Raw genomic sequence first — 25,550 nt, 5'->3', positions numbered from 1 at the left:
AACCTGGTATCTCCTGGAACACCTCACTATACTCAGATACTACAACAATGTCTGCAATAGTTACTTTCTGATCTACTGATTCCACATGTGCCAAGACTTTTGCTCTCATGGCATTATCTGTATCAAACAATAAAAGAATGTGATGCTCCTGTATCAAACAATACTCTAGCAAGGTAGTCAAAAATAGATAAAGTACCTTCCACTCATGTATCTCGTTGACCCACTGCAAACACTCTAGTTTGGCCCGCAGGTAACTGCCTCTGCTGATGTTTCTGTCTACCCTGCTGAGGTCGGGTGCAGTCTCTAGTCATATGTCTCATTAGTCCACACTTAAAGCATCCTGCCTTCCTCAGTTTCGGACGAGTTGTGGCGTAGTGACCCATTTTGTTGCAAACGAAACACCTTACTGATGCTAACTGCCTAACAGGTGCAGTCCTAAAAGATGGAGATGCCGCCGATGCTGGAGTCTGGTAATAGGTCCTCGGCCTCTTCCAAGATCAACCTTTCGGTCCCGCAGACCTGCTGCCTGAACTGATTGCCTTCCTTTTTCCTCGAGTATCCCCAACTTCCACATCTCCTCCTCGAGTCTTATTCGCCTGTTCCAAATTCAGGGCACTCTCATACATCAATTCCTTGGTAGACAGACAAAGTGCTAATATGATGGTCTTGTACTCTTGCTTAAGTCCTTGTAGAAATTTTGAGCCAGGGAGGTCGCACCCATTGATCTGACAAACCGATACAACTGTGCAAAACGAGCCTCATACTCCCTAACGGTCATATATCCCTGTACTAGATCAAGGAACTCAAGTTCTAATTCCTCCTGTACTGTAGCTGGGAAGTACTTTTCTCGAAAGAGTGCCACAAAACCCTCACAAGTTAGAGTGGACACATCCACAGTCCGTCTTGTACTCTTCCACCAATCCATAGCATCATCATTTAAGAAGAATGTGGCTATCATCCTCTTCTCGATCTCCGAGCACATCACCATCTCAAAGTAGGTTTCCATACTCTCGATCCAATGATCCGCAACCATATGATCCAGGCCCCCATGAAATGATGGAGCTGACAGACTACTGATGTCCTTGATCAGCTTTAGCACACGACCCTCGTCTCTAATGACAGCCTCGAGGTCAACCTGCTCGACTTCTTGTGCCACCTGCCTCATAGAGGTTCTCCACATTGCAGACTCGGCCTCCAGCCTTCGCTCGGCCTCGGCCTCTTGCCCGTCCTAGGCCTTGTGCACGGCCCTTCTCCAAATTCATCACCTTGAAACATTTAAATACTTAGTTGATACATGTAAAGTCTTGAACCCAAATAAAATAGATCCAACATATATTAACTAAGATATTTAGAGAAAAGGTGAATCATCAAAGTATTATCACAACACTTCTATTTAGAGGATCAAACCTTAAGGTGTGGCTCCTAACGCTCTTACGTACCCAGCGACATATCAATACCAAAGAGCATGTGATGGGGGTCTACTGCAATCGGACCATCACTCCTGAATGATATTGATCGATCACCAAACACGCAACCTAAGTTATGATACCAACTGTCACAACACCGAAATTTCAAGTGATAAACTTGAAATCGAAGACATGAAAAACTCTAAAACAATCTCAAATATATTGAAATCATTTTATAGTCACAGCGTATCGTAACTGAGTTCATAGTACATCTCAGTCGATTTGATTATTTCAAAACTAATGAAAATGTAAAAATCCTCTCAATTCTCACCACAAATAGAAATATAAAACTTCGAAATCTTCAAAGTAGCCCCCCAATTCTGCTAATCCACACATGTAGAACTATCCCCTACACAATCGAATTGGTGCACCGGGATTGTAAACACAAACCCGGTAAGATTTGCAGCTCGTATGAGTAAATCAATAGTATAACACACGTATTAAACAAAAGAAGATACATATGACATTTAAATATAAATGCACTCATAAGACACAGGACGGCTCATCTGGATGTCCAATAATATCTGAAAATATGTGTACTCATGAGACATTGGGGAACCCATCTGTTTACCCAAATTACACTTATAATACAGGTACTCATGAGACCCAGATACTCATCTGTTACCCCTCATGCAGTACGCCGTCAGATACTGGGCAACCCATCTGTTACCCAATATCACAGAAATATGGGTACTCATGAGACCCAGGTAACCTATCTGTTACCCCTCATGCAGTACACCGGCAGACAGACTGGAGCTCTAACTGAATCCTCACATGTTATTATACAAAAACCAAGCGACTCTTGCTCAATAAAATAAATATTGGTGCTATAATAAAACTCATTTGGAAATAAGAATGTGACAGTATATAATATAGCAACTCATATATATGTATCGTATTTACCATTTATACACATACACAACCCATTATATCATATACATGTCATAGTTCGATCTTTTAAATAAAATATAAATATGAATCACGCCAAGGGTAGACTCATTATATTGAGATTTACTCACCTTATTTTCCTGAGCGTAATTTCCACATAACGAAAGCAAATCCTTCACTTGTTTTGTCGATCACCTAGTTGTATAATAAAGTGGTTAGAGACCTTACGTAAAACCTCAGATGCCGAATCAGTACTATTGTTTACTGTTCAGCAAATAACGGTTTTACGTAATTATTGTTCACGTATTACTATTCATGTAAATATTGTTTACGTATTACTGTACATCAATGTACTGTTTCATTGTAATTACTGTTTACGTAAATACTAATCACCGATTTACTATTCATAAATTTACTTTTACAATTACTTCTTAGAAATCAAGTTTTAATGTACATAATTACTTTTTCAGTTTTATTGTACATAAGTTACTTTTACCATATACCGTACATAAATTACTTTTACAACAATTTAATATTCAAATCGAGCAAATGGCTTGCCCACGGCCACCTAAATCCCACTTCTCTCCTCTTCTCCTCCCTTCCACGGCCTAATGCCGCCTCTGCACCACTCCAATATCTCTCACGCGCTGCCCTAAGCAGCGGCACTGGCTCTCCCTCCTCCTCCTCCGAAACTCCTCAAAACACCAAACAATCCACACACAAACTGTACATCACACGATTTAAGACATTTTCATACCTGTAATGAACCTAGAACCGTCGAGAAGTCACCAGAGAAGCTCGAGACGCCGACGGCGGTTGAATTTGCGAAGAATGATGTGGCGGTGCGATTTGAGCTCCCAATGGCTTGCAGGTCGCACCAATGGTGAGGATCAGCGAAGATGAGCTTGCCCCGTGCTCTGGTGTTGCCGGAGAAGAAGCTTGGACGGCGGCGGATTTCTGCAATCTTCGAATCGCCGGTCGAGCTTCGATGCGGCGTGAGGTCGCGTGTCAAGTCCAGGGGTTGGTGTTGAGGATCATGTGGTGCCTTTGGGACCGGCAGTGAGGGCCATGGTGGCCGGACACGAGAGATCGCCTGAGGCGATTTAGAGAGAGAAGGGTCAGAGTCGAGACGAAAAGGGGAGAGGGCTGCGGGGTGAGAGAGAGAGAGAGAGAGAGAGGATTTCCAGTTTTGGAAACCTAGGGTTTCCCAAAACCTCCTTTTATACATTTTCCAAAATCGGAAACTAATTTCCGTCAACAATAATTTTCTCATACGACGTCCGATTAAGGTGTGCGATATGTCCACGAATTCGTAACGACGAGCTCTACAACTTCCGTGAATGAGGTTTTTGGAAACGAGCAACGGAGTAAAAGTCAACTCCCGAGTCAAAGAAACGTAACGTTTTTAAAATTTTAAATTTCCGAAGTCGGTTTTGTTTCGTTTGACATCGACGAGGAAACGAAAAAAAATGAGATTTATTTAATTCTCAAGTTAAATGACTTATAATAATTTTACAACGCATACCCGAAAAATCGGGGTATTACACTTTAAGATCCGGTTTATATCATGATGACTGATCTGAATTATAATATCTTGCACAATACGTACGGGGATCCCATATTTTGACTAATTAATATCGTGGGATAGACACAAATACAATAACACACACCATTGTGAGCAAGCATACTGGCAATTCAGTTTTAGATTTCTTAATTATTATGTTATCCCACGAATTGGTTGCGAGAGAACACAATGTACGTTGGTGAGCCACCTTTGTTCAAGTAACACATCGAAACTGTTTACAAGATTTTTGTTGTAGTCTTTCTTCGATAAAAGAAAAGGAATAGATTAGTGTCTCGAGATTCTTGTTAAAGATCTTTGTAGACGCAAGAAATTTAATGAAGTAAATCATTTTTATTAAATGATTAAATACGACAAGAACCCGATAAAATTACACACGTGGCCCAAAAGTCAACAAAGTCAATACGGACCCGAATAAAATTCGCGTCAGCACATAAACGGATGATCGTAATCAAAGCTACGTGATTCCAACTTTAATTGGAAATTAAATGTCATTGACGATCGAAATGGTAATCAGGCATTTAATTAAATAAATAAATTTCTTTACGGTTATAATTAAATCAATTATTTGAATCTTGATTATTTAAATTAATCCGAAAATACATATTGATTTAATTATACAACTAAAGAAATATTATTATTTTAGTATCATTAAAATATTCTATAAATAGAATATTCTTGACACTATAAATACCCCTTTCAACATAAAGAGAGGGGTGCATTTTTACATTGGAGAAGAAGATAGCAATATCACTCTCGAGAAATCCCGAAGTCTCCCAAATCCACGAAGAATCATCAAGCTACCAAATCGCTCGTTCTTTATCAAATACAAATCCAAATTCAAGTCCACGAAGAATCATCAAACGGCCAAATCGCTCGTTCTTCATGAAATCCAAATCCAAACTCAAGTCCACGAAGAATCATCAAGTGGCCAAATCGCTCGTTCTTCATCAAATCCAAATCCAAACTCAAGTCCGCGAAAAATCATCAAGCGGCCAAATCGCTCTTCTTCATCAAATCCAAATCCAAATTCAAGTCCACGAAGAATCATCAAGCTACCAAATCGCTCGTTCTTCATCAAATCCAAATCCAAACTCAAGTCCGCGAAGAATCATCAAGCGGCCAAATCGCTAGTTCTTCATCAAATCCAAATCCAAACTCAAGTCCGCGAAGAATCATCAAGCGGCCAAATCGCTCGTTCTTCATCAAATCCAAATCCAAACTCAAGTCCGCGAAGAATCATCAAGCGGCCAAATCGCTCGTTTTTCATCAAATCCAAATCCAAACTCAAGTCCACGAAGAATCATCAAGCGGCCAAATCGCTCGTTCTTCATCAAATCCAAATCCAAACTCAAGTCCACGAAGAATCATCAAGCGGAAAAATCGCTCGTTCTTCATCAAATCCAAATCCAAATCAAACTCAAATTCTCAAGATCAAGTGCACGTCACCCTTGAGCCAAGTCATATACGGAGATAGAATCAGAGGAGTTCACAAAGATTGTAACCCCACGCTTGATATTCAATATAAATCACATTTTATTTGTACACGTGTTGCGCTCTTGTTTGTTTTCAGATTCGCATTCTACAATCTTCATGTCATCTTTTTTACAATCCCTAAAGTGATGGTCATGCCGTCATGGCACCAATATGCCAAAACCTCCAACGAGTATTCGCTATGCTATTTGTGTGACCTGTATGCATAAAAGAGTTTGTCTACATTTTAGACGAAATTTGAAATATGATTAACCTTATGTAGTTTTATGATGAAAGTAGCCGTGGTATTAAGAAGCTCCCCTTTGATCATGTTGGTAATAGTTTTGGTAATGAGATATATGCTCTCTTTCGTCATTGCCCTCCTGAGAATGTTTTAACTAATGCTAGTGAGATTTCTAAAGTGCAGAGTTCTAATGATATTGTTGACTAGATTTTTGCTGAAAATAGCAAGTGTCTAATGCTGCTGATTTCCTTTCCCACTTTGGGGAAGATATGACTGATTCCTAGTTGGGTTTTCCCTCCCTTCTCCATTTCATTGTTTTTAATGGATCATATTTTCTTCTGGAATGCTCAAGGAGCTGGGGGTGAAAAGTTCAGGTCCTCTATCCAGGATCTTGTGAAGATGAACAAAGTAGACTTGCTTATTGTTTGTGAACCTCGAATCCAGTTCTCTAGTGCTAAGAAATGCTTACTCTCTCTTGGCTTTACTGACTTCGAAGCTATGGAAGCTAATGGATCTTCTGGTGGCATTTGGTTTTTGTGGAATAGAAACAAAATTACTATTAATATTTTTGATCCTAATTTTCAGTCTATTTCAGTTAAGATCTCTTGGAATGGCTCTCATACTTGGCTTTTGATGGGGATTTATGCTAGTCCCTACAACACTTCTAGAAGTGGACTTTGGACTTCTCTTGATGATCTGATTAAGAAACACAATTTGCCTTGGATTTTGGTGGGTGATTTTAATGAACTTCTCTCTTTTTCTGATAAGATTGGTGGCTCTCAACATTATAAATTTGGGGGTTTTCAAGACTGGGTTGTTAGGAAAGACTTGATTGACATGGGCTACTAAGGAGCAGATTTCACTTGGACTAATAATTTTGTTAATGAGAGATTAGATATAAGTTTTTGTTCTAGTGAATGGAGGCTCCATTTTCCTGATGCTTGTGTCATCCACCTTGCTATAATGAAATCAGATCACTGTCCTATATTAATCAATCTGAGGCCTGATGCTAGGACTTCAAGAGCTAATTCTCCTTTTAGGTTTCAAGTGATAGTGTTAATTAAAACGTCTATAATAAACCTTGTAAAACATCATCGTTAGTATAAAATAAGTAGAGATCGTTCTTTATGGGGAATTGAAGGGAACTCAAAATTTTTAGTGTTAACAAATAATGGGGGTTTGAGATTGATTATTAACTACTATAATAAAACCTAAATTACTATTTACATGATCGACTTCTTTTTAACAAACATAAATCAAATTTACCATTACACCACATAATTACAAGTTCAAACCTATCATGCATTCTAATTCGACTAATTACATACTTTTTAGACACCAATATAATTAGAGCCTTAGGAGATCATCTAATCATACAAGATTTAAATTAACATTTAGATTGACTTAGGGCCTAATCTAAATTTGCATGCAATCGAATTCAATAACACTTAGAGTAGAAATCAAACAAGATTATATTTAAGCAACAAATCTTGTTAGAGACATGTTTCATCTATGGCGTCACCCACCATGGTTTCACATGCAAATTTCCAGCATTTTTACAACTTTTAATCAACACAAAACTGAACCTACTTAGGGCATGATTCGATATGTGTCAATATGGTTGATGAATCTAGCACTCAAACACAATCTTAGGGACTGCATCCAAGCACTAAATTCATATGCACATATCTGAAAATTATCTAAAAGTATGAGAAAGATGATCAGAACACAACAATAGAAATACAAACTCATTAATTATAGGAAACCATCAATTCGGCAAAGATCCAAAAATCCAAAAAAACAATCTGAAAATTTTGATTCTTAATACAAAACAATAATCGCACACAAACATCATACTACAATCTTCATAGACAAAGTATTGGAGGTGTGTCTTGAATGCAAATGAACAAACCCGTGGAGATATGTTGCGAGAATCACACGTTGTAGGAACCTTGGAGGTGTGTCTTCAATGATGATTTCGGTGAAGATGAAATTTGTATATGGGGGAGAATGATTTGCTGTTTTGGTGAAGGATGTTTGAGGTAGTATTTTGGTTGAGTTTTGGCTCTTCAATGCAAATGAGAAGTGATAATTTTTCTTTATGAATGATGTGCGATTTATAGAAGAGTTTTGGCTCCTTAAATATTATAGCTTGGACTTTTTCTCCTCAATTTCTTTCACTTATTTTTGTCATTGGTGGGTGCAATCTCATTTGATAAATTCCTTCTTTTTCTCCTTTGTAGGTGTCACATTCTTTCTCTTTTGCATTATCTATGTTTGTTCTCTTCCTTTTTCTTTCTCTCTTTTTCTTTCACTTATTTTTGTCATTGGTGGTGCAATCTCGTTTGAAAAATTACTTCTTTTTCTCCTTTATAGGTGTCTCATTCTTTCTCTTTTACATTATCTCTTTTTATTCTTTTCATTTTTCTTTCTCTTTTTCTTTCACTTATTGTTGTCATTGGTGGGTGTAATCTCATTTGATAAATTCATTTTTTTTCTCCTTTCTAGGTGTCTCATTCTTTCTTTATTTTCCTCATTTGCTTGACTTTTTCTATATTTTTTTCCTTCATTGTACAATCTAAAAATAATAAAAGACAAGATGATTCATATAAAAAGATTAAGTAAGTTACTAGAATAGGAGAGTAAGATTAGGAAAGTTACGGGATAAAAGTTTAAGTTCAATTAAAATTTTCCCAAATGGTACGTTTTCTAGTCTAAAATGGATTCATAATGCAAATATGATTCTCAAAATATCGCCAATACGACCAAAACGTAGAAAGATGAAAACTTCTAATCCAACTACGTTTCTTAGTCCTATAAGGATTCCTACTCAAACTACGACTCTAGATCAATTCTGCGTTTTTAACTCATGTAAGCACAAAAATGCATCTAATACCGCCCAAGACTCTAACTACGACTCAATGACTCAATAGTACAACAATAAAGGCTAAGCAAAGTACAAATTGAGATAAAAATATGTTAAGAACGTCGCACAAAGTGCTCATATCATCAAGCTATGTAGATGCAACATGAAAGCTATATTGATAAGGTGACTGACACATGGAACAATTGTGGTGGTGATCTCTTCCAAAAAAACTCAACATTTGTCTTATTCTCTCAATATTTGGAATAAATAGGTCTTTCGTAATATCTTTAAGCAGAAAAGAACTCTTTTAGCCATAATTTGTGGGATCCAGAAGTGTTTGGCTAGAGGTAATAATACTTTTCTTCACGTTCTTGAGGAGTTAATTGCAAAGTATGAAAAAAATTAGAGATGCTGAATCTCTGTTTTGGAAGCAGAAATCAAGGGACAAATGGTTAAAAGATGGTGATAGAAATACTAATTTCTTTCACCTAACCACCGTGGTTTGGAGGAGAAGAAATAAGATAGATGGCTTGTTTGACTCCTTTGTACGTGGTCTATTGATCCAACTGTGATGAAGAAAACTGTTGTGGATTTCTTTTCTTATCTTTTTGCGGCTGAATGTAGCTTGGATCTCAGGTTTCATATTCCTATTCTTTTTCTTGATACTCTTCCTGCAAAGTCACTTTTAATTGGCAGAGATGTTTCTAGACAGGAAATTCATAGTGCCTTATTCATAATTGGTAAGATGAAAGCTCTTGGAGCTGATGAGTTTCCTGCTTTATTCTACCAACAACACTGGCCCATGTGTTCCTCTAAGATTATTAAAGTTGTTACCACTGCTTTTCATTCGGGTTCTATTCCTCCCGGTCTAAACCATACTTTTATCACTCTTGTCCCGAAAGTGACAGCCCCTCAACGTATGCACCTTTTTCGCCCTATCAGCCTTTGTTGTACTGTTTACAAGATTATCTCTAAGATCATTGTTGACAGAATTAGACCTGTGTTGGAAAAATGGATTAGCCCTAATCAGGTTAGCTTTGTTCCAGTAATGCATATCTCTGACAACATTATGATTGCTCAAGAAATCTTATATAAATGCAAGAACTCTAAGTGTGTTAAAGGCTCCATGGCTTGGAAAATTGATATTTCGAAAGCATATGACAAACTCAGCTGGAGTTTCATTGAGCAGGTTCTTTATGAGGTCAAACTTCCGTGCAATATTATCAAGTTTATTATGAGTTGTATTACTTCTGCTAGCTATCAAGTTATCGTAAATGGTGAATTATCGGAGCCTTTTAAAGGGGGCAAGGGAATTAGGCAGGTGGACTTTCTCTCCCATTATCTCATCTTATTAGAACTGTGGTTGTTTCCAAACATTGGTTCCCAATTCAATCCTATACAAATGAGCATTTTGTCTCCCACTTATTCTTTGCAGATGATTTAATTCTTTTTGTTGAGGCTAGCAGTGTTCATGCTAAAGGGATGAAGCAATGTATGAACATCTTTTGTGGTCTCTCGGGACAAACTGTGAGATTTTAGAAATCTATGGTGTTTGTATCTCCTAATGTCTCAGTTAGGATTGCTGAGGAAATAAGCAAGATATGTGGCTCTCCGCTAACTGGTGATATAGGAACTTACCTTGGTATGTCTCTGCTTCATAAAAGAGTTAATAAGAACACATATGCTAGTATTGTTGACAAGTTTCAAGCCAGGTTGGCTAGTTGGAAAAGTAAAACTCTTAGTATGGTTGGAAGATTAACTTTGATTCAATCTGTTAATGATTCCATTCCAATTTATGCAATGCAAACTGCTAAGCTTCCTATGTCAATTTATGACAAGCTGGATAAACTCAATAAGGGTTTTCTATGGGCGATACTGAGCAGGGCTTTGGAGGCTTGGGGATTAGAAAAGTCAGCTAATATGAACATGGACATGCTTGTTAAAGCTTGGGGATGAGAGTTGTCCAAAAAAACCAAGGGCTTTGGAGCGAGATTTATATGAGGAAGTATCTGCATTCTGGTTCTCTCCTGCATAATTCTTATAAAAAGCCTGCTCAGTGCTCAAGTACTTGGTCTGGTATTGTGTATGTGGCTAATTTATTGCGAAAAATGGCTTACCTGGAGAGTTGGCAATGGTTTTCAGACTAAATTTTGAACTGATAATTGGGCTCCTTCTGGTATCCTTCTCAACCATGCTATTAATCATGATACTTTTAATACTAACTCTGTTGTGACTGATTTTTTGGATTGATGGTAGCTGAAATATGATCATGTTAGGTGAAAATCTCCCTCAAGAAATAAATTCTCAAGTGTTATCTGTTCCTATTGCTGAATGTGATATTCCTGATCAAGTTATTGGGGACAGACTGTAATACCCGAAAATTTAGTATCAACTATTTAGTACTCTAAGGTTATATTAACTTAAAATTAATTCAATTTTTCTTCTAATATTTCTCTTTATAAACCAATGATGGTAAGGTACATACTTTCAAAGATAGAAAATTTCTTTTTGTAAGTATTATTAGACCACGATTTGAATACGTTAGCTCATATTCTTGCGCATACTCGATACTTTGTAATCGAGTTTAAGACTAATACTAACAGTATTATCTTTTATGCATTATATCAGTATTGAATAATGCAAATATATTGAAAACCTTATGAAATAAATATACTAAATTCCTTTAGTTTTTAGAATAACACATATAAATGTGTTTGTTATATATATATATATATATATATATATATATATATATATATACAAACTTGTTTATCCAAACTTGCCTCAATCAGACCTTGGCTATGCAAACATGTATGAGCCACACCTTTACTCACCGTGCAGAAAAGCAACTTGGTGGAGTAACTTGGAAGAAAGAATGGGTTCGGGTTTATCAGAAAACTTGCACAAGTCGCTCAATCCGATTGCCTGAACACGATATCCAAGTTTATCTTTACTTGAGATCTCAGAAGTACAGATATACATCTGTTTCTCTTGCTTTTCCAGCCTCTTCTTCCGGGCCAACCTTTGTTTTCCCCTCCCCATCGTTCCAAAACCTAATCCTAGCTCAGTTTAGTGTGTAAGTTGATTATTGTACGAAATTGTATTAAGAAATAACAAAACTATATATTTGCGCCAAATTGGGCCGGGTTGATACGCTGTGTTGGGTTTCTTTTGGGTCCAACGGGAGCTCGCCCTAGTCTTATTTAAAAGCAGGGGGTAACGCCATGAGTTGGAGCTCAGCCTCCATGTTCTTCCAGTTTTTTTTTTTGATTGTTTGGTTTTTATTTTATTTTTTATCGATGATTGTTAGTATGAATTGATTTAGAGAGAGAGAGAGAGAGAGAGAGAGAGGATGATGATAAGCGATGTGCAAACGCAGTACCATCTTTGGTTTCGATGAGCGGCACTTCCGCACGAGGTTTCTGACTCTCTCTTTCTCCAATCCTCCATGACTCATGCTTTCTTTTTTTTATATCATCTTTATCTCGACACTGTTATTGTTGTCTTTCTGGGTCATTGCCTACTTTACATCTGGCATTTCACTTTCTGTAATCTTGCACTATGCCATATTTTCTTTCCCAACTTCTGTTTCAATCATTCAATCGACATGTCTACTTGTTTTCCTTTTGATTTAGATGTTATTGCTCTTGACATACAAAGCAAACCTGTGCTTGTCTTGAATTTAACTACTACATATCACATATGGGCTAAGATAATTAATGGCGATTCTGGTATTATTCAGGTATAGGTATATGCTGCTTCAAATAGATTGGAAACTTAAACTGGTAGGGATTGGAGACTCGGGTTTAGACAACCAGCTTGTTAGGAGTCAGAACTTTGATCATAAAAGGAATGCGATGGGTTGTTAAATCTCGAAACTTTACACGCTAAAAAGGAATGTCAATTGGTTCAACTTACAACTTAAATTGTAATTCTTTCTCTTGCTGCAACTTGTTTTGATCTTATGGATGACTAAACTTTTGACACTGGGGTGAACTAGGTTGTTGAATGCTCTTCCAAATTTTGATGCATATCAGATGACTGAACATGCTTTTCGATTATCCCTTTAAAGGCTCAAATGCCCTCAACTGAACTAACTGAAGTCACTATCTGTTATTTGCTTCCAGAAACATAGATGCATTGGGAGACTTGTTCTGATGATGAGTTTGAATTTCCTTTCACAAGGTTGAGCTTCCTTCCACTGAGAAGTCATCGAAATAATGCATGCTGCAGCATTTCAAGAACCCTGGTCATCCGAGAGCTATATATGCAGCCTATCATCTGCTTATGCTTATAGCTAATACAGAGGCCATGCTAATGAGTTTAGAGATTTAAACTACTATCTGCTGTGTTTGCTCCAAACAGATACCATATAAAGTAACAACAATATGAATCAGGATGAAAATTGTTTACGTGTGCTCCCTCAACGTATGTGCACCCTTCTGAGTTGCTGAAGCCCTATAATGATGAAAATGCCGATTACTGTAACCATCTTTGGAGAAAGAAGAAGTTGGTTTATATCAGATGCATAAAAAAAGGGACTAAGGCCAATTCCATCAATTATATACTCGAGGGATTCAACCAATTTCACAAGTATCTTTATCTTGGCCAAAAATCTTGTTAACATACATATCGAGTCTAATCTTATGCATTATCAACTACAAACATCTGCTGAAGTTTCCACCTACAAAGATTCGAATCATAACTTCCTCTAATCATCACAGCTCAAAGATTTATGCTTGTTACTATTTAAAGACTCCACAAAATCGGGAATATGGATTGGAAGAAGCGTATACTGAGTCATCATGTCTCATCTATATCAAGCTCTTTGCCACGTAAATTATTCACATTTTGACCAGGCCTGGAAAGCACACATACATATATATTTTAAGTAATTCCTCAGTGTTCAAGAATACAAAATTAAGAAGTAAGAAACAAAAGACTATTCAGTGTGCAAAGTATGCAGACTCTCTTTCTAAAATCTTGGTTTTAGCCATGAATAATAGCTATAATATTCCACTATGGAGTACGAGAGAATACGTACGATGTTTCATTAATGCTAATTTCAGTCTTCTTCACTCTTCCTTATCGTCATAAACAGCCAAGTTAAACTGGCCCAGCTTCTCCTCACCAATTGTTCTGGCTCCATTTCACCCTGCACATCATGCAACAATCTGATTCTTTCCACTTCAAGAAACATAATGCAGAGTTTCCACGTCCAATAAACCACTACTTTATCTGCCTTCCGATCTCATCCAAATAAATAGGCCTGGGCACCAACTACCATCCTCAGTATCAACACTCGAACTTGGCTTTGATGAAGAAGCCCCATGTTGCAGCTGCTGGTGTTCACTTTTCTAATTTTCTAATTTCTCTATAAGGTTTTATAGTAAATTTACTATAAGGGCTGCACCTTCTCCTAAAATCTTCCGTAAAATTTTGTGTCACTCGCCTGGTGCCCTTTACTATTGGTTAGAACGTGATGTTTCTCTAGTGTTATTGGATATGCAGTGGAGAAATTATAACTGATCAGAGATTTGGTGACACAAATCTCTTTGTTATATAAAGGAGTTGCATCTGATCTTGCTTTGTATTGGTATTAGTCTTGCAGTGAAAAACGATATGGCTGGAAGTGTGATCTTCAAGTTCTTTCTCTGAATCCAAATAGTGCTGGCAGATCAACATGCAAGAAGTATCCTTCAAACCTGCAAACTAAGTTCCATCTTAGATATATTTTCGTCCATATAAAGGTCGGTGGATAGTATCAGAATGACTGAGATAAACTTTTTTCTTTCTAGTATCCGAATTGCAAGTTCCAACATCTAGGGTGACTGAGATATGGGATGTTTATATTCTCCAGAAAAGAAAAGGATAAACATACCGTATATTAGTTAGGTGTTTAAAACCGGCAGGTAAATAATATTTATAAATACCAAACGCAAAAGCCAATACTGTGTAGGCAGTGTAGCTCCTTTGATTCTGTGAGTAACATGATTTTGAATCGTACAAATGAATAAATGAAAATGTACAGAGTGCCACTGCAAAAAGAACACAAAACACTAAACCAATTCCAGAAATAGTTTGGGCAGTACCAGTAGCAATGAATATGCTAAACAAATTCTTTATAGGAGCAAAAAGGGCAACATCTTACATACTCAAAGTATCAGTACTTTGACGTGTTGGCAATACATGAACTGTTAACTGTTATTAAAAGTAACAATCTAAAGGTCAAAATTGATGCCAACATGGCAAAGTATCAAAACTATGAGTATAGAATAACTTTTGGAAGGAAAAAAGTGTTTGGGACAAAAAAAACAAAAACATGTAAAAAGAGGTATGTAAACAATGCATTCAAAGAGATCACTAAAGTTCCTAAAAAAAACTAAAAGTACATATAATGTTTTTTACGTAAGATCTAGTCTACATTTTTACAATTGGTGGTCACCCAAGTTCTTGGAGAGCTACTTATGCACTCAGTCTTTGGCTTATCCTAGACTGGGAAAGTACCTAATAACAACAATGCCAAAGAGTTACATCGAAACTGCGAGTGCCAGGGTTTACTCATTCAACATATATGAATATATTTAGATGTCATAATTATCACTTTTTCATACAAACAAAAATCTCAGGCATCCACATGTCAATTGGCACCTCATAGACCGTCCAAACTCTAGCAATCAAATTTGCAACACAAGCTTAACCAGTGTCCACCATTTTAATTAAAGTTAAACACAAAAGCATCATCAATCCAGAAATATACAGCAGAACAGAAAACATTTCCAATACTGAATAGAAGAAACATTAGTCAACCAAATTACTCAAACATTAAGCGACCAGACATCTATGAACTACTTTTCCTCCCTATTACAACTTCAAGCTACTTCAATCCTAGCAGCCCCCCATGAGAAGTATTGAGGATTTTTAATTTAACTATTTTTGAAAACTGGTATTGTTACCAATGTTATGAAAAGTAAAACACAAAAATTTATTACTTAATGACAAATAGAGCTTATTCATTTCAAAAAAAGCAAAACCACAATGTTTTCTTTTCAACTACCAAATGCAGCCACAAAGCACGATAGAAATCCTTTAAAAAATCAATTTAAAAAAAAGTACTAAGTCTGCTCAGCTTCGATAGTACACGTACACTTACACCTATATCCAAGAGTATAAATCTCAAAAACATCATATGTTCTCCAGAAGCAAAAAAGGCATAGTCCGGGAACAAATAAAGATGAATCCACAAATATATATAGAAAGGGAAATCTTAGATATGCCTAAACATCATTTATGAATAGGCAATGGAACTTCAAGGTGTTTTATTTTTAGTGTCAAGATTTTTTTTTTACTTCAAGGTTTAAAGAACACTTTCTGTCAATTGAGATCTTATATACACATCTTTATACATGATAGATGCATAATGAGACCGTTCCATGAACTGTGAAGTAAGTTAATGAATGGAGTTATAAGTCAGCAGATTACAAACATTAGGAGATTATATATCATTCATATACAAGAAAAAAAATTCATAACCTTTTTTCTTATCAAAAAGAAAAGTAGCTTCTAAGCATGATAAAAAATCATCGGAGACAATTCTGGGTCAAAAAATAAGTACTAAAACAGCCAGCCCAACTTCTACTTACACAACCACATAGTGTAAATCTAAAAAAATATAAAACTAAAAAGAATCAAAATTTTCAGACTAGGAAGCAAATTAGGCTCTGTCAGGAACACATGTAGATGAAATCACAATTAAATATAATGAATATAGATCAAATCAAGTATTCACATATTTCAAAAAGATAGAAAGCTCTTTGCCTAAACATCGCATATGAAGACCTCAAGAACGCTATTGACAACTTTATAAATGTATAAATCTAAACTTTCTATTATCTGAACACTTTCTATTATCTGAACAACTTTATAAATGTATAAATCTGAACACTTTCTATTATCTGAGCTCTAACGTACATATCTATACATGATAATAACACAATTTGCCACATTTCCACAACTATCCTAACAGTGAAACAAGTTTACGAGGGGAATTGTAACTTTGAAGCCTTTTTATTAAATCAATACCATCAGAATGTGAATTAGTGGACACTAACATAACTACCTGATTCACTAGATAGGATTCACCTAGCTCATTCCTTAATCTTACATCGCAACCAAAGCAAAAGCACAGATACGCAAGTTTTAGGCTTTCCTACCATGACTGGAACTCTATTAAATCTGGTATATGTGATGCTATTAATTTATAGGTTCATCCAGACCAACAATAAGTTAATCCTCATGTAAACTATTTAAATTCTTATATGTTGTGAAGTTGGCTTCTATTGTGCAAGAAATAAGGGCTCAACTAAGAAATTGATATTTCAAATAACAATAGTCTGAAAAAAAAGATCCCAAACCACACTAGCGGTTTTCTGATGATAAATTAAAGGCAACAACATTACCACATCCAAGGAAGATAAAGTCTACGACATTGAATCAATCACTTGGACTTTTTCCCTTGCTTCTTCTTTATAACCTCATCAATGTACATTATCCCCTTCCCTTTGTACACTTCCGGCGGCTTACAGCCCCGAACGGCAGCCGCAAACTGGTGCACCCTCCCCTGATCGATTCCGGTGCAGCAAACCACATTGTTCTTAAAGCAAAAGACCCGAATAGCAGGCGGCACAATCAACTCAACCTCATGACTGTAACCCAATTTCAGAAACAGCAACCTCCCTTGAGCTTCAGCTCTGGCTTTGTAACCCACACCAACTATCTTAAGAAACTTGAAAAACTTTGCTTCCATTTTCACCAACTCTGCTCCTGAAAAAACCAACCAAAAACTCAATCATCATTTTCTCAGCAACATCAAAACTAACCCAAATCATTAAAGAATCTAAATATGCAATTCCAAGCTAAACCCAATTATATAATCGTGTTAATTCGACTACCCAAGAATCAAAAGTTGAAAATTTGGGGAAATTGGAGGTAGATGAGGATAAGATATTAAACCCTAGAAGCTGAGAGAAAGGAGAAGAATAAAAATTGGGGAAGACTGTGAGATTAGAAGTACCTGAGTTCTGAATTGGCTCAATGGATTCGAAGAGTCTCTGAAAAGCTTATGGTGAAGTGTAGAAAAAAAGAACATAATGGGAGTGAGAGACTGCGTCGAAGAAACAAGAGGACACTAGGTGTAAAATGTAAAACTCAATTAGGGTAGTTTGGACAATGAAAATCTATCTCCTTTTTGTTTTATTTTTTAAGAAAAAACTAAGCGTGATAATTCTAGTAGAAGATAATGAAGAGATATGGTGCAACTGAGGAGGTCCTGAAGCAAACTTTGAAGAAGAAGGTTCATCGATCACGATCAGCTTGTTGAAATTGACAAAGAAGTACTTGAACTCTCGCTGAACAAAATAGTTTACCCCTATTGGACTTGCAAGGATCTAGAGCTAGTTCACAAAGAATACAAGATGCATCTCTGGCTCTTTTTGTGGGGACGAATAATGTCAAGAGCATTGAGTACAATGTAGGTGGTAATAAGCCACCTCCAGATTGAGGTGAAGTTAAGTGAGGGAGTTGGTGGTGATGCAGAAGATGCTATTTATTCCGAGTGGAGTTTTAATTTATAAGACTGAGAAATAGTATGGTGGTGTGTAAATATATATATGGTGGGAGGCTTAATAGTTTCGAGGAAAGTAAATTAATGAAGAGAATGATGTTGAAGAAGTTGTGCCAAAGGTGGGAAGACTAGTAGTCTAGTACTGTGAGTGAGAAATTGGAAGAAATTGATCTTGGCTCGCAGTACGACTTTGATTCATGTTCAGGGATTGCTCAATGCTCATTGAGTACGTTATTGCTAATCAGATGAGACCAACTTTCCTATAGGATCACAGATTTGGATCTATTTCTGAAACAAGTAACTTAATAGCCAATATATATATTTTTGTTAGAGCCTTTCCCTTAAAAGTTAAACTAATCACATGAAAAGGTGCTTATGAAATGTGATGATATTTTGGCTAAATTAGTTGTCTTGTTCAGTTTGTTTATCTTGAAGTTATAATTTGTTGAGAAAATTAGAGATAAGCCCAATAATGGAGATACTCTTTGAAATTAGATCCACATATAATTTTTTTTAATCTACACCCAATGTGAACCATAGATTGACTATGTTACCCTTTTAATATGAGTACACAAATCTTCCTTAATTATAGTTGCTGATTGTAATTCAAATTCATCTTCATTCCCATAATTGATTACTCTATTAAATTCAAGTGATTACTCTATACATGTCAAAAATATTCCCATTGAGTCATTTCAATAGTATCCATTTTTTTTTATAAAATCCAATTATGAATTATGACTTCAAAATCTGGAGAGAAGAAGTTTGTCTAGGCAAGCATGCATACCATACTTCTTAGTTGTGCTTATGAAGAACATTTTTGAAATTCATAATTCTCCTGCAGATAACATTTAAACAGCAAACTGTATCGTAAACAAAAAGTACCGCTGCATCTAAATGTAATTTCCCTACTATTAAGCGTCGGTGGATTTTACTGTTCACGGCGAGTACTGTTCACATGAGGTTCGTTTTAATTGCAAAAAATGCCACCGGTTCGGGTTATTTGTTGGGCTTCGCGGGTTTTTTGTGTGGTTGCATGCTTTACCACCTGTTTTAGTGTTGAAGAATTGAAGGGGGAGGTGCTACGATCTGAGAGAAAATAGTGTTTAGGACGGCTGGGTCTGCTCTCTGTTTGAGTTGTTTCACTCATTCTTTTCTTGTGCTCTTCGTGGTGGCAGCATTGGTGTGTGAGAGAAGAATTGGGGGTTTCTTTGGGTCGTCTGCAACTGCATTTTATTCTCCAAAAGCTCTCTGCCTCTGTCTTCTTCTCTCTATTTGAGGTGGGTTGAGTTTCTTTTTCATAGAATTTATCTGGAACTGGAATTTAAGGTTGTGTGTGATTGATTCTGTTTGATTTTGTTTTGGTTTTTTTGGTTTCGTTGTTGTTTGCTCGATTCTTTTTGAGTTTGTTTGGTCTTTTTTATTGTACTATGATTATTTTATTGTACTGCTATTTTGGTTCGATTGGCCTGTGGTTTTTTGTTTTCCAATTGATGAGACCATTGGCTTTCAATATGTTTTGTAATCATTTTTGGTTCTTATTGCTGCGTTCGGAACTGTCACTTTTTGCAAGTCTTAATTTAGTTTCTTCCAATTGCTGGATCTGCTCCAGTGGTATGGTTATTGGATCTTTAGAGCTGTAACATACTTTTATAAGAGGTACGATGGTTATGAAATTTTTTGGGTATAATTGGGGTTTGCTGAATTCGATTTTTTGAGCTTTTTAATTAGTGTTTGCTAGATTTCGGGGTGTAAGGGGATCGCTCATATCTAGGTTTTTCGAACTTTGTAATTGGTTTTGAGTTTCGTCTGTGTTAGGTTTGCTTTGATGTTTGGTGATAGATCATTTATTTTTATTGGGTTCTAATTGGTTGTTGGTTATTCGTTCTTTGACTTTCTCTACTTTTAAATTAGTGATAGGGGTAAAGAAATTACATTGTTGGTTGGGTTAACTCAGTTGATCATCAAGGTATGGATTCTGCTGATTATTCTTCTTGCAACTTTGTAATTTGTTCATGTTATCACTACTGTGTTTTTTTAATTTCTCTATTCATGTATAACATTGTTTATTGTTGGAGCTTGGTATAGTGTGGAAATTTTTTTTCCCTCTTTTTTGTTTTTTTTCCACTGGTGAAGATGTTTGAAGGGGTGAAAGTAGTTTTTGTTATTGTTGCAACGGAACCAATCAGATTTGTCAATTTTTCTTAGTTTCTTTACAATTTCATGTTTAAAAACTAGCATAGTTAATCAGTACTAAAAACACTACTTGACACAGAACTAGCTTCTGGATAGGCTCTTTTACAGTAGTAAATATAACACGGGTATCCATCTCAGTGAAACCCATGTAGTTGAGATACCACGTGTGGAACCTGCAATGGCAGTCATGAGTGACCATGGTCAATTATGACTAGAATGAGTCGGATGAGAAGATAAGACCAACATTAGAACAAGATGCTCATCTTCTCCTGTGGCATTTGCTTCGTGTATTAGAGAACTATAAGGATCAGTTGACAAAGCAACATTAAAGGTATATAATTTATAAGGCATATTGAAATAGAAAATTGGTTTACTGTGTTTGTTGTTGGTGAATTAGTTTAATGGGCCATGTTTTCTGTGGTCCATTGTTTCAATGGAGAATCGGGTGGCATAATTCATATGTGTTCAGTGGAAATATTTTGTTCTGTATCTTACTGACCTTTTTTCTGGGTTTGTGTGTTCTCTTTTGATCTCTGTTCTCAATTAAAATTTTATGATTTTTTATACAAAGAAGACAAAGAGCGTGATATACATGATGAATGTGTATGCAAGTATTGTACCAATTAATATCTCATTGATGTTTGTATAATGCGCTTAAACTTTTAATTTGTGATTGCAGAGTTTGGGCATAGGGATTTCGTTTTCTTGCAAAAGCTAAACAAGGGTTACCTGACTAATTTCAACTTGCCAAGGTAACGATTTTGATATTGATAGTGTTGCCCTGTGCATATGAGATTTCTCTTCTCCTTTTTCCAAATTGCTTTTTCTCTTTTCCCCAGGTATGTTTACTTTCTGATGGGTTTGGATTGAATTTGCGTCTCTCTCACTCTCTTCCAAAACTTTGTTAAATTTTCTCACTTTTTCTCATATCAAAAGAAGAAAACCCTTAAAATACTTTATAGTATGTAACTGAGGGATAAAGATCAGCAGCTGCTAACAGTAGAACACTAATTTATTTCGGTGCGGGATCATCATCATATATATATGACAATAGTTTATAGTTGCTTGATTTGAATGGCTAAGAATTGAATTGAGAAATTTATATTGTAACAATGCCAGGTGTTCGGGTCATCTTAGAATGAGAAAATTGTTGTTGGGTACTGATGGTTTCCTTTGCAAACATCTGGATTTGCTATTCTTTCTTTTTTGTGATCATTTTCGTTTATTTTAAAGGTGTGCAGGAACCATGTCCTGGGAATTGTTTTTAATATGAATTATCTAGAGAAATGTTTTTGATATCTTTGTCACTTTTGGATATTGAAAGTTTCTAATATTCTTATATTGACAGGTTTTGTGTGGCTGCTCTGAGATCCACCCTCCTCTACAGAAGGTTAGATTGCATATATTGGTGAGGCTATATTCTTAACAAATCTTGAATTAGTGCTTTTCTCAATTGTATGGTTGGTTAATTGTGTCATTTGCTCATTACTGCCTGATGTCTTTTGCTTTTATTATTTGTATCAGATTCAAAGGGCCTCATAGTTTTGATGATGGAGAAGGCAGTGGAGTCTTTCATAGTGTTAATGATAAGGAAGGTAAGTTTTTGTATTTTATTGTTTGGTATCTTTTGTTATGATTGATCTTCATTCTAATTATATTTTTGTCAATGATGGTTGGGGCCTTGGGCAGGAGTAACTGTTGCCGGAGTGGAAGTTAATTCACCTATATGATGCTAACAAACAAAGGTACTGAACTCAAACAATTTGCTACTGGATATATATGATGCTTCTGTATTGTCTATGTAAAGTCTTTAATCATTCCATATTTGTGATTCAAACTTATGAGTTGGTTTTACAAGAGTTAAAAACAATAATAATTGAACGGTATAGAACCAAATAAAACGAATAAGAAAGCACATTCATAGATAAAAAGATTACTCATTTGTGTTACACTACACATTTTATTTTGTTATAATAGATCCTGCATATCAGTAGAGTTAGATAAGTACACAATGTTATGGATTCTGTCAGCATACAACAATGGGGGAGTATTGCTTTTTCTTACTTTTAAACTACATATAGAATTTCGTATAAAATAGAATTTCATATATATATATATATTAAATTTAGGTTAAGGTAAGATAGCAAAGTGGCGTATCAGTCAATTGGTTGCTCATGTGAGTTTCAATTTTAGCTGAAGTTATGATCTTTATCTGCAATGTACTTAGATAAAGAAAACTCGCATTGATTTTATAGTGGTTTTAAATAAATCAAAGAAAAAATTGCTTTCATCTTCTTTTTTGGCTTACCTGAGTTGTCTCTGTTTTTTTTAATTATATTGTTTGTTGTTGCATGCCACCAGAATACAGAATTTGACCTGAGTAAATGAAATGCCGACCCCTGAAGTCTAAAGGCATGTTCAGTTAACAACAATGATAATAATTCCCTTCATTCCATTGTAAATTCTAAGTTCTGGTATCGTTCTTACCACCCTTTTGATAGTTTTTCTTTTACAGGGACATTGAAGGGTGCTAATTCCTCATGGCGTAGCTTTTTGTTTCTATGTAGTAATTTCATTCTGAGACAATTCAGGATAGTGAGTGGATTTTCATTCAGGCTGTGTGTATTTTTGGCATTGACCAACAATTTATTGTAATTTGATGGTTTGTTTTAGGTTATAGGCTTGCTGTATGTTTCTCATCTAAATTTGTTACAATTGACATTTTCTTCTGTGTACTCTCAGGTTACTTAAGAGAACCTTAATGCTGATAAATGATGAATGAAAAGTTGAAGAAGGTAGAGTATCTTGATCATTGGAATTATCAGTATCATTTAGGATTGAATTAAGAAACCACTGAAGAAGAGAAGAAATGTAGCATCTGTATTTTGAAATAGCAGTCAATATCTAACTTATAACTATCAAATCAAAACAACTATCATTATTATTTTCAATGGCCAATCTACTATTGAACTATATTAACAAAATCTTTTGTTGCCTGGGTTAATGTGATGTTCAATATGTTTTATGATTCTGCAGAGGTTGAAAGGTTGAACATGTTGGGGATTCAAAGTATAAGGATCTGGTGCCAAATTTGCTGGTTAGACTTTCAATATATTTAAATGACTATAAAATCTTGCTGAATGAAAAAAAAACGACGTGCAAGGGCAACCTGAAAAATGAACTCGAGCATATTATGCAATCCATTGGATTCATGATGACTTATAAATCTTATGTCATATCATTGTTTTCTAATTATAGACACAGTGGTGAAATATGAATAGTTGTTATTGACTACTTTCATTTAAAAACAGGCATGCTGGTTTTTATCACACTGCACACATCTTGGTAAGTTAACCCAAACAATTGAGACCTCAAGGGGTTAAAAACAATTGCAAGGCTCTTGCAACATGTCATAGAAGAGGACTGAGAAGCTTATCGGGTATGCTTGCGTTTTTTGTATTGAATGAGTTCTATTTTTTATTTATTTAGTAGATGGCTAGGTTTTTCAAACTGTGTTTACATTGGTGAACTGTGAGATTATTGATCATATGAAATACTGTGGTAGTTTTCTGATTTAGGGATTTGTTCCAAGTTTGTCTGTATTTTTGCTATATCTTTCATCTCCTTCTTGGTCTAATGAGATTTTAATGTGATTTTCTGGAATCATAATGGGAATAAATTTGAGTAAAATTTGTTGGCAATGGTAGCAAATTTTGGTTTTGAATTGCCGATTAGGGTTTTAGTGTTATTATTCAAGTGGTTTGTAGTTTGTAGAGTGAGTGTGGTTTCACATTTCATGAAAGAGTGTTGATTATTTTCTTATGGTTTGGTTTGTTTCTGGATTCATGCTTGGTGATTCATTAACTGAGGTGCCTTGAGTAAGAAATTGTGATCCGGTTCTATTCCAGCTAATGAAGATAATACTATAGTAAAATATGTTTTTGTTGATATCAAATTGTTAGTTGCTTTTTATTAAGAATGGTCACAAGGAACTGGATTTGCAATTTTTCTTATGATGGTAGTTTTCCAATTGTTTTTTTTTTCAGTGAGGAGGTGTACATACATTGTGAGAGTGTGTAGCCTTTTGCTGCTGCATCAATATACTACTGATATATAAGATAACAGCATGTTTGTTCTAACCTTGATATTAAGCAGGGCATCTAATGCGTATGTCTTCTTATATTATAATAATATTGGCAGGATATGCCAAATAAATAAGAAAACATGTAAATAAAAGTCATCTAATTGATATAAGTAATTTGTTTAGTTTCTGTGGTATGTATCGTGCAGCACAAAGGCTTCCAATTAAGCTTAAAAAGACATTGTTAAGCTAACAGTTGACCTTTATCAACAGTTAAGCCTGAATAATATTTTTGCTCTCTATACATGCCGGTGGTACCATTATTTTGTTCAGGTATTATGTTATATTACTTTAAGGAAAAAATCAAGCTATTTGTATGTTTTTGTGAGAGGGAGAGTGAGATGAACAAGAGGAGGAAGATGTCTAAGAAGAGTAAGAGGAAAAGGAATAACAGAGAAGAACACGATGAGAAAGAAAAGACAGTGAAAAGCAATGGACTTTGAAATATGAAAATACTGTGCTTCATGCTCCAGCTTTTACCTTTTGGAATGTAAAAAAGAACATCTATGTTAATTATGTATTTGTAGATTTCTAATCAGATGAGTAAGTGAAATTCTTAATTTTCCAACCAAATAAACTAATCAACCTTTGTTTGCATTTGTATGTTTTTCCTTTGTAATTACTAATTAACTTTTACATTCTGTATTTCAATATGTAATTCACACTAGCATATGCCGCTGCAGAGCGCGGCCTCCCCACTAGTACTCATTCAATAAGTAACATATTATAAACAGAAAACATATTATAAACAGAAAGCTGGACAGAAAACGTGCCTCTGGAAAGAACTTAACAGGAAGAGAAGTCCACACTACTCCACCCAATGATCTTTACAGGGAAACAAGCACAAACCAAATCAGCACAGTAAATAGTATAACAGCTTCTATCAACAATTTACAGAATATAAATGATAAGATGAATTTGAACCACGAAATGAGTTGTTTGGTGGAGATTAGAAGGATTTAGGTCTGTTAGTTTGAGAAGGAAGCCCTAGTTTTGGTGAAGGAGAGAGAGAGAGAGAACCTGAGCTTTGAGAGCAGCGACGAGAGCAGAGAGAGCAGCGACGAGAGCAGAG

The 25,550-nt window shown here is 35.7% G+C and overlaps 3 protein-coding genes across 15 annotated transcripts; 2 read left to right on the top strand and 1 right to left on the bottom strand.

Moving 5' to 3' along the window:
* Nucleotides 1–1,140: 1,140 nt before the first annotated feature.
* On the bottom strand, nt 1,141–25,550 carry LOC126801212 (60S ribosomal protein L6, mitochondrial-like). 4 transcript variants are annotated; one of them, XM_050528690.1, is made up of 4 exons: nt 25,403–25,491; nt 25,252–25,303; nt 16,979–17,342; nt 1,141–1,265 (listed from the first exon to the last, which is right to left on the bottom strand). In XM_050528690.1, the coding sequence occupies exon 3, from the start codon at nt 17,323–17,325 to the stop codon at nt 17,017–17,019; it is 309 nt and encodes a 102-aa protein (XP_050384647.1). In that variant the 5' UTR covers nt 17,326–17,342; nt 25,252–25,303; nt 25,403–25,491; the 3' UTR covers nt 1,141–1,265; nt 16,979–17,016. The 4 variants fall into 4 exon arrangements, with proteins under 4 accessions (XP_050384647.1, XP_050384645.1, XP_050384646.1 ...); XM_050528688.1 differs by lacking the exons at nt 1,141–1,265; nt 25,403–25,491 and adding an exon at nt 25,499–25,550 and having other exon boundaries at nt 16,869–17,342; XM_050528689.1 differs by lacking the exon at nt 1,141–1,265 and having other exon boundaries at nt 16,869–17,342; nt 25,403–25,488.
* On the top strand, nt 5,975–6,502 carry LOC126797023 (uncharacterized). Its single transcript, XM_050523714.1, has one exon. The coding sequence runs from the start codon at nt 5,975–5,977 to the stop codon at nt 6,500–6,502; it is 528 nt and encodes a 175-aa protein (XP_050379671.1).
* On the top strand, nt 17,351–25,221 carry LOC126801211 (uncharacterized). 10 transcript variants are annotated; one of them, XR_007672766.1, is made up of 8 exons: nt 17,351–19,800; nt 20,056–20,110; nt 21,017–21,089; nt 21,686–21,727; nt 21,862–21,932; nt 22,027–22,082; nt 22,699–23,132; nt 23,374–25,221. XR_007672766.1 is itself a non-coding variant. In XM_050528687.1 (7 exons), the coding sequence occupies exons 1-5, from the start codon at nt 20,739–20,741 to the stop codon at nt 22,065–22,067; spliced, it is 336 nt and encodes a 111-aa protein (XP_050384644.1). In that variant the 5' UTR covers nt 19,827–20,738; the 3' UTR covers nt 22,068–22,082; nt 22,853–23,132; nt 23,374–25,221. The 10 variants fall into 10 exon arrangements, 3 of the variants coding, with proteins under 3 accessions (XP_050384644.1, XP_050384643.1, XP_050384642.1); XR_007672763.1 differs by having other exon boundaries at nt 21,686–21,745; XR_007672765.1 differs by lacking the exon at nt 17,351–19,800 and having other exon boundaries at nt 19,827–20,847; nt 21,686–21,745; nt 22,699–22,932; nt 23,080–23,132.

The sequence above is a fragment of the Argentina anserina genome, chromosome 6 (genome assembly GCF_933775445.1).
Source record: "Argentina anserina chromosome 6, drPotAnse1.1, whole genome shotgun sequence".
NCBI lineage: Eukaryota > Viridiplantae > Streptophyta > Magnoliopsida > Rosales > Rosaceae > Argentina > Argentina anserina.
Note: the sequence above shows the minus strand (reverse complement) of the source record. Positions and strands in the feature narration are given on the sequence as shown.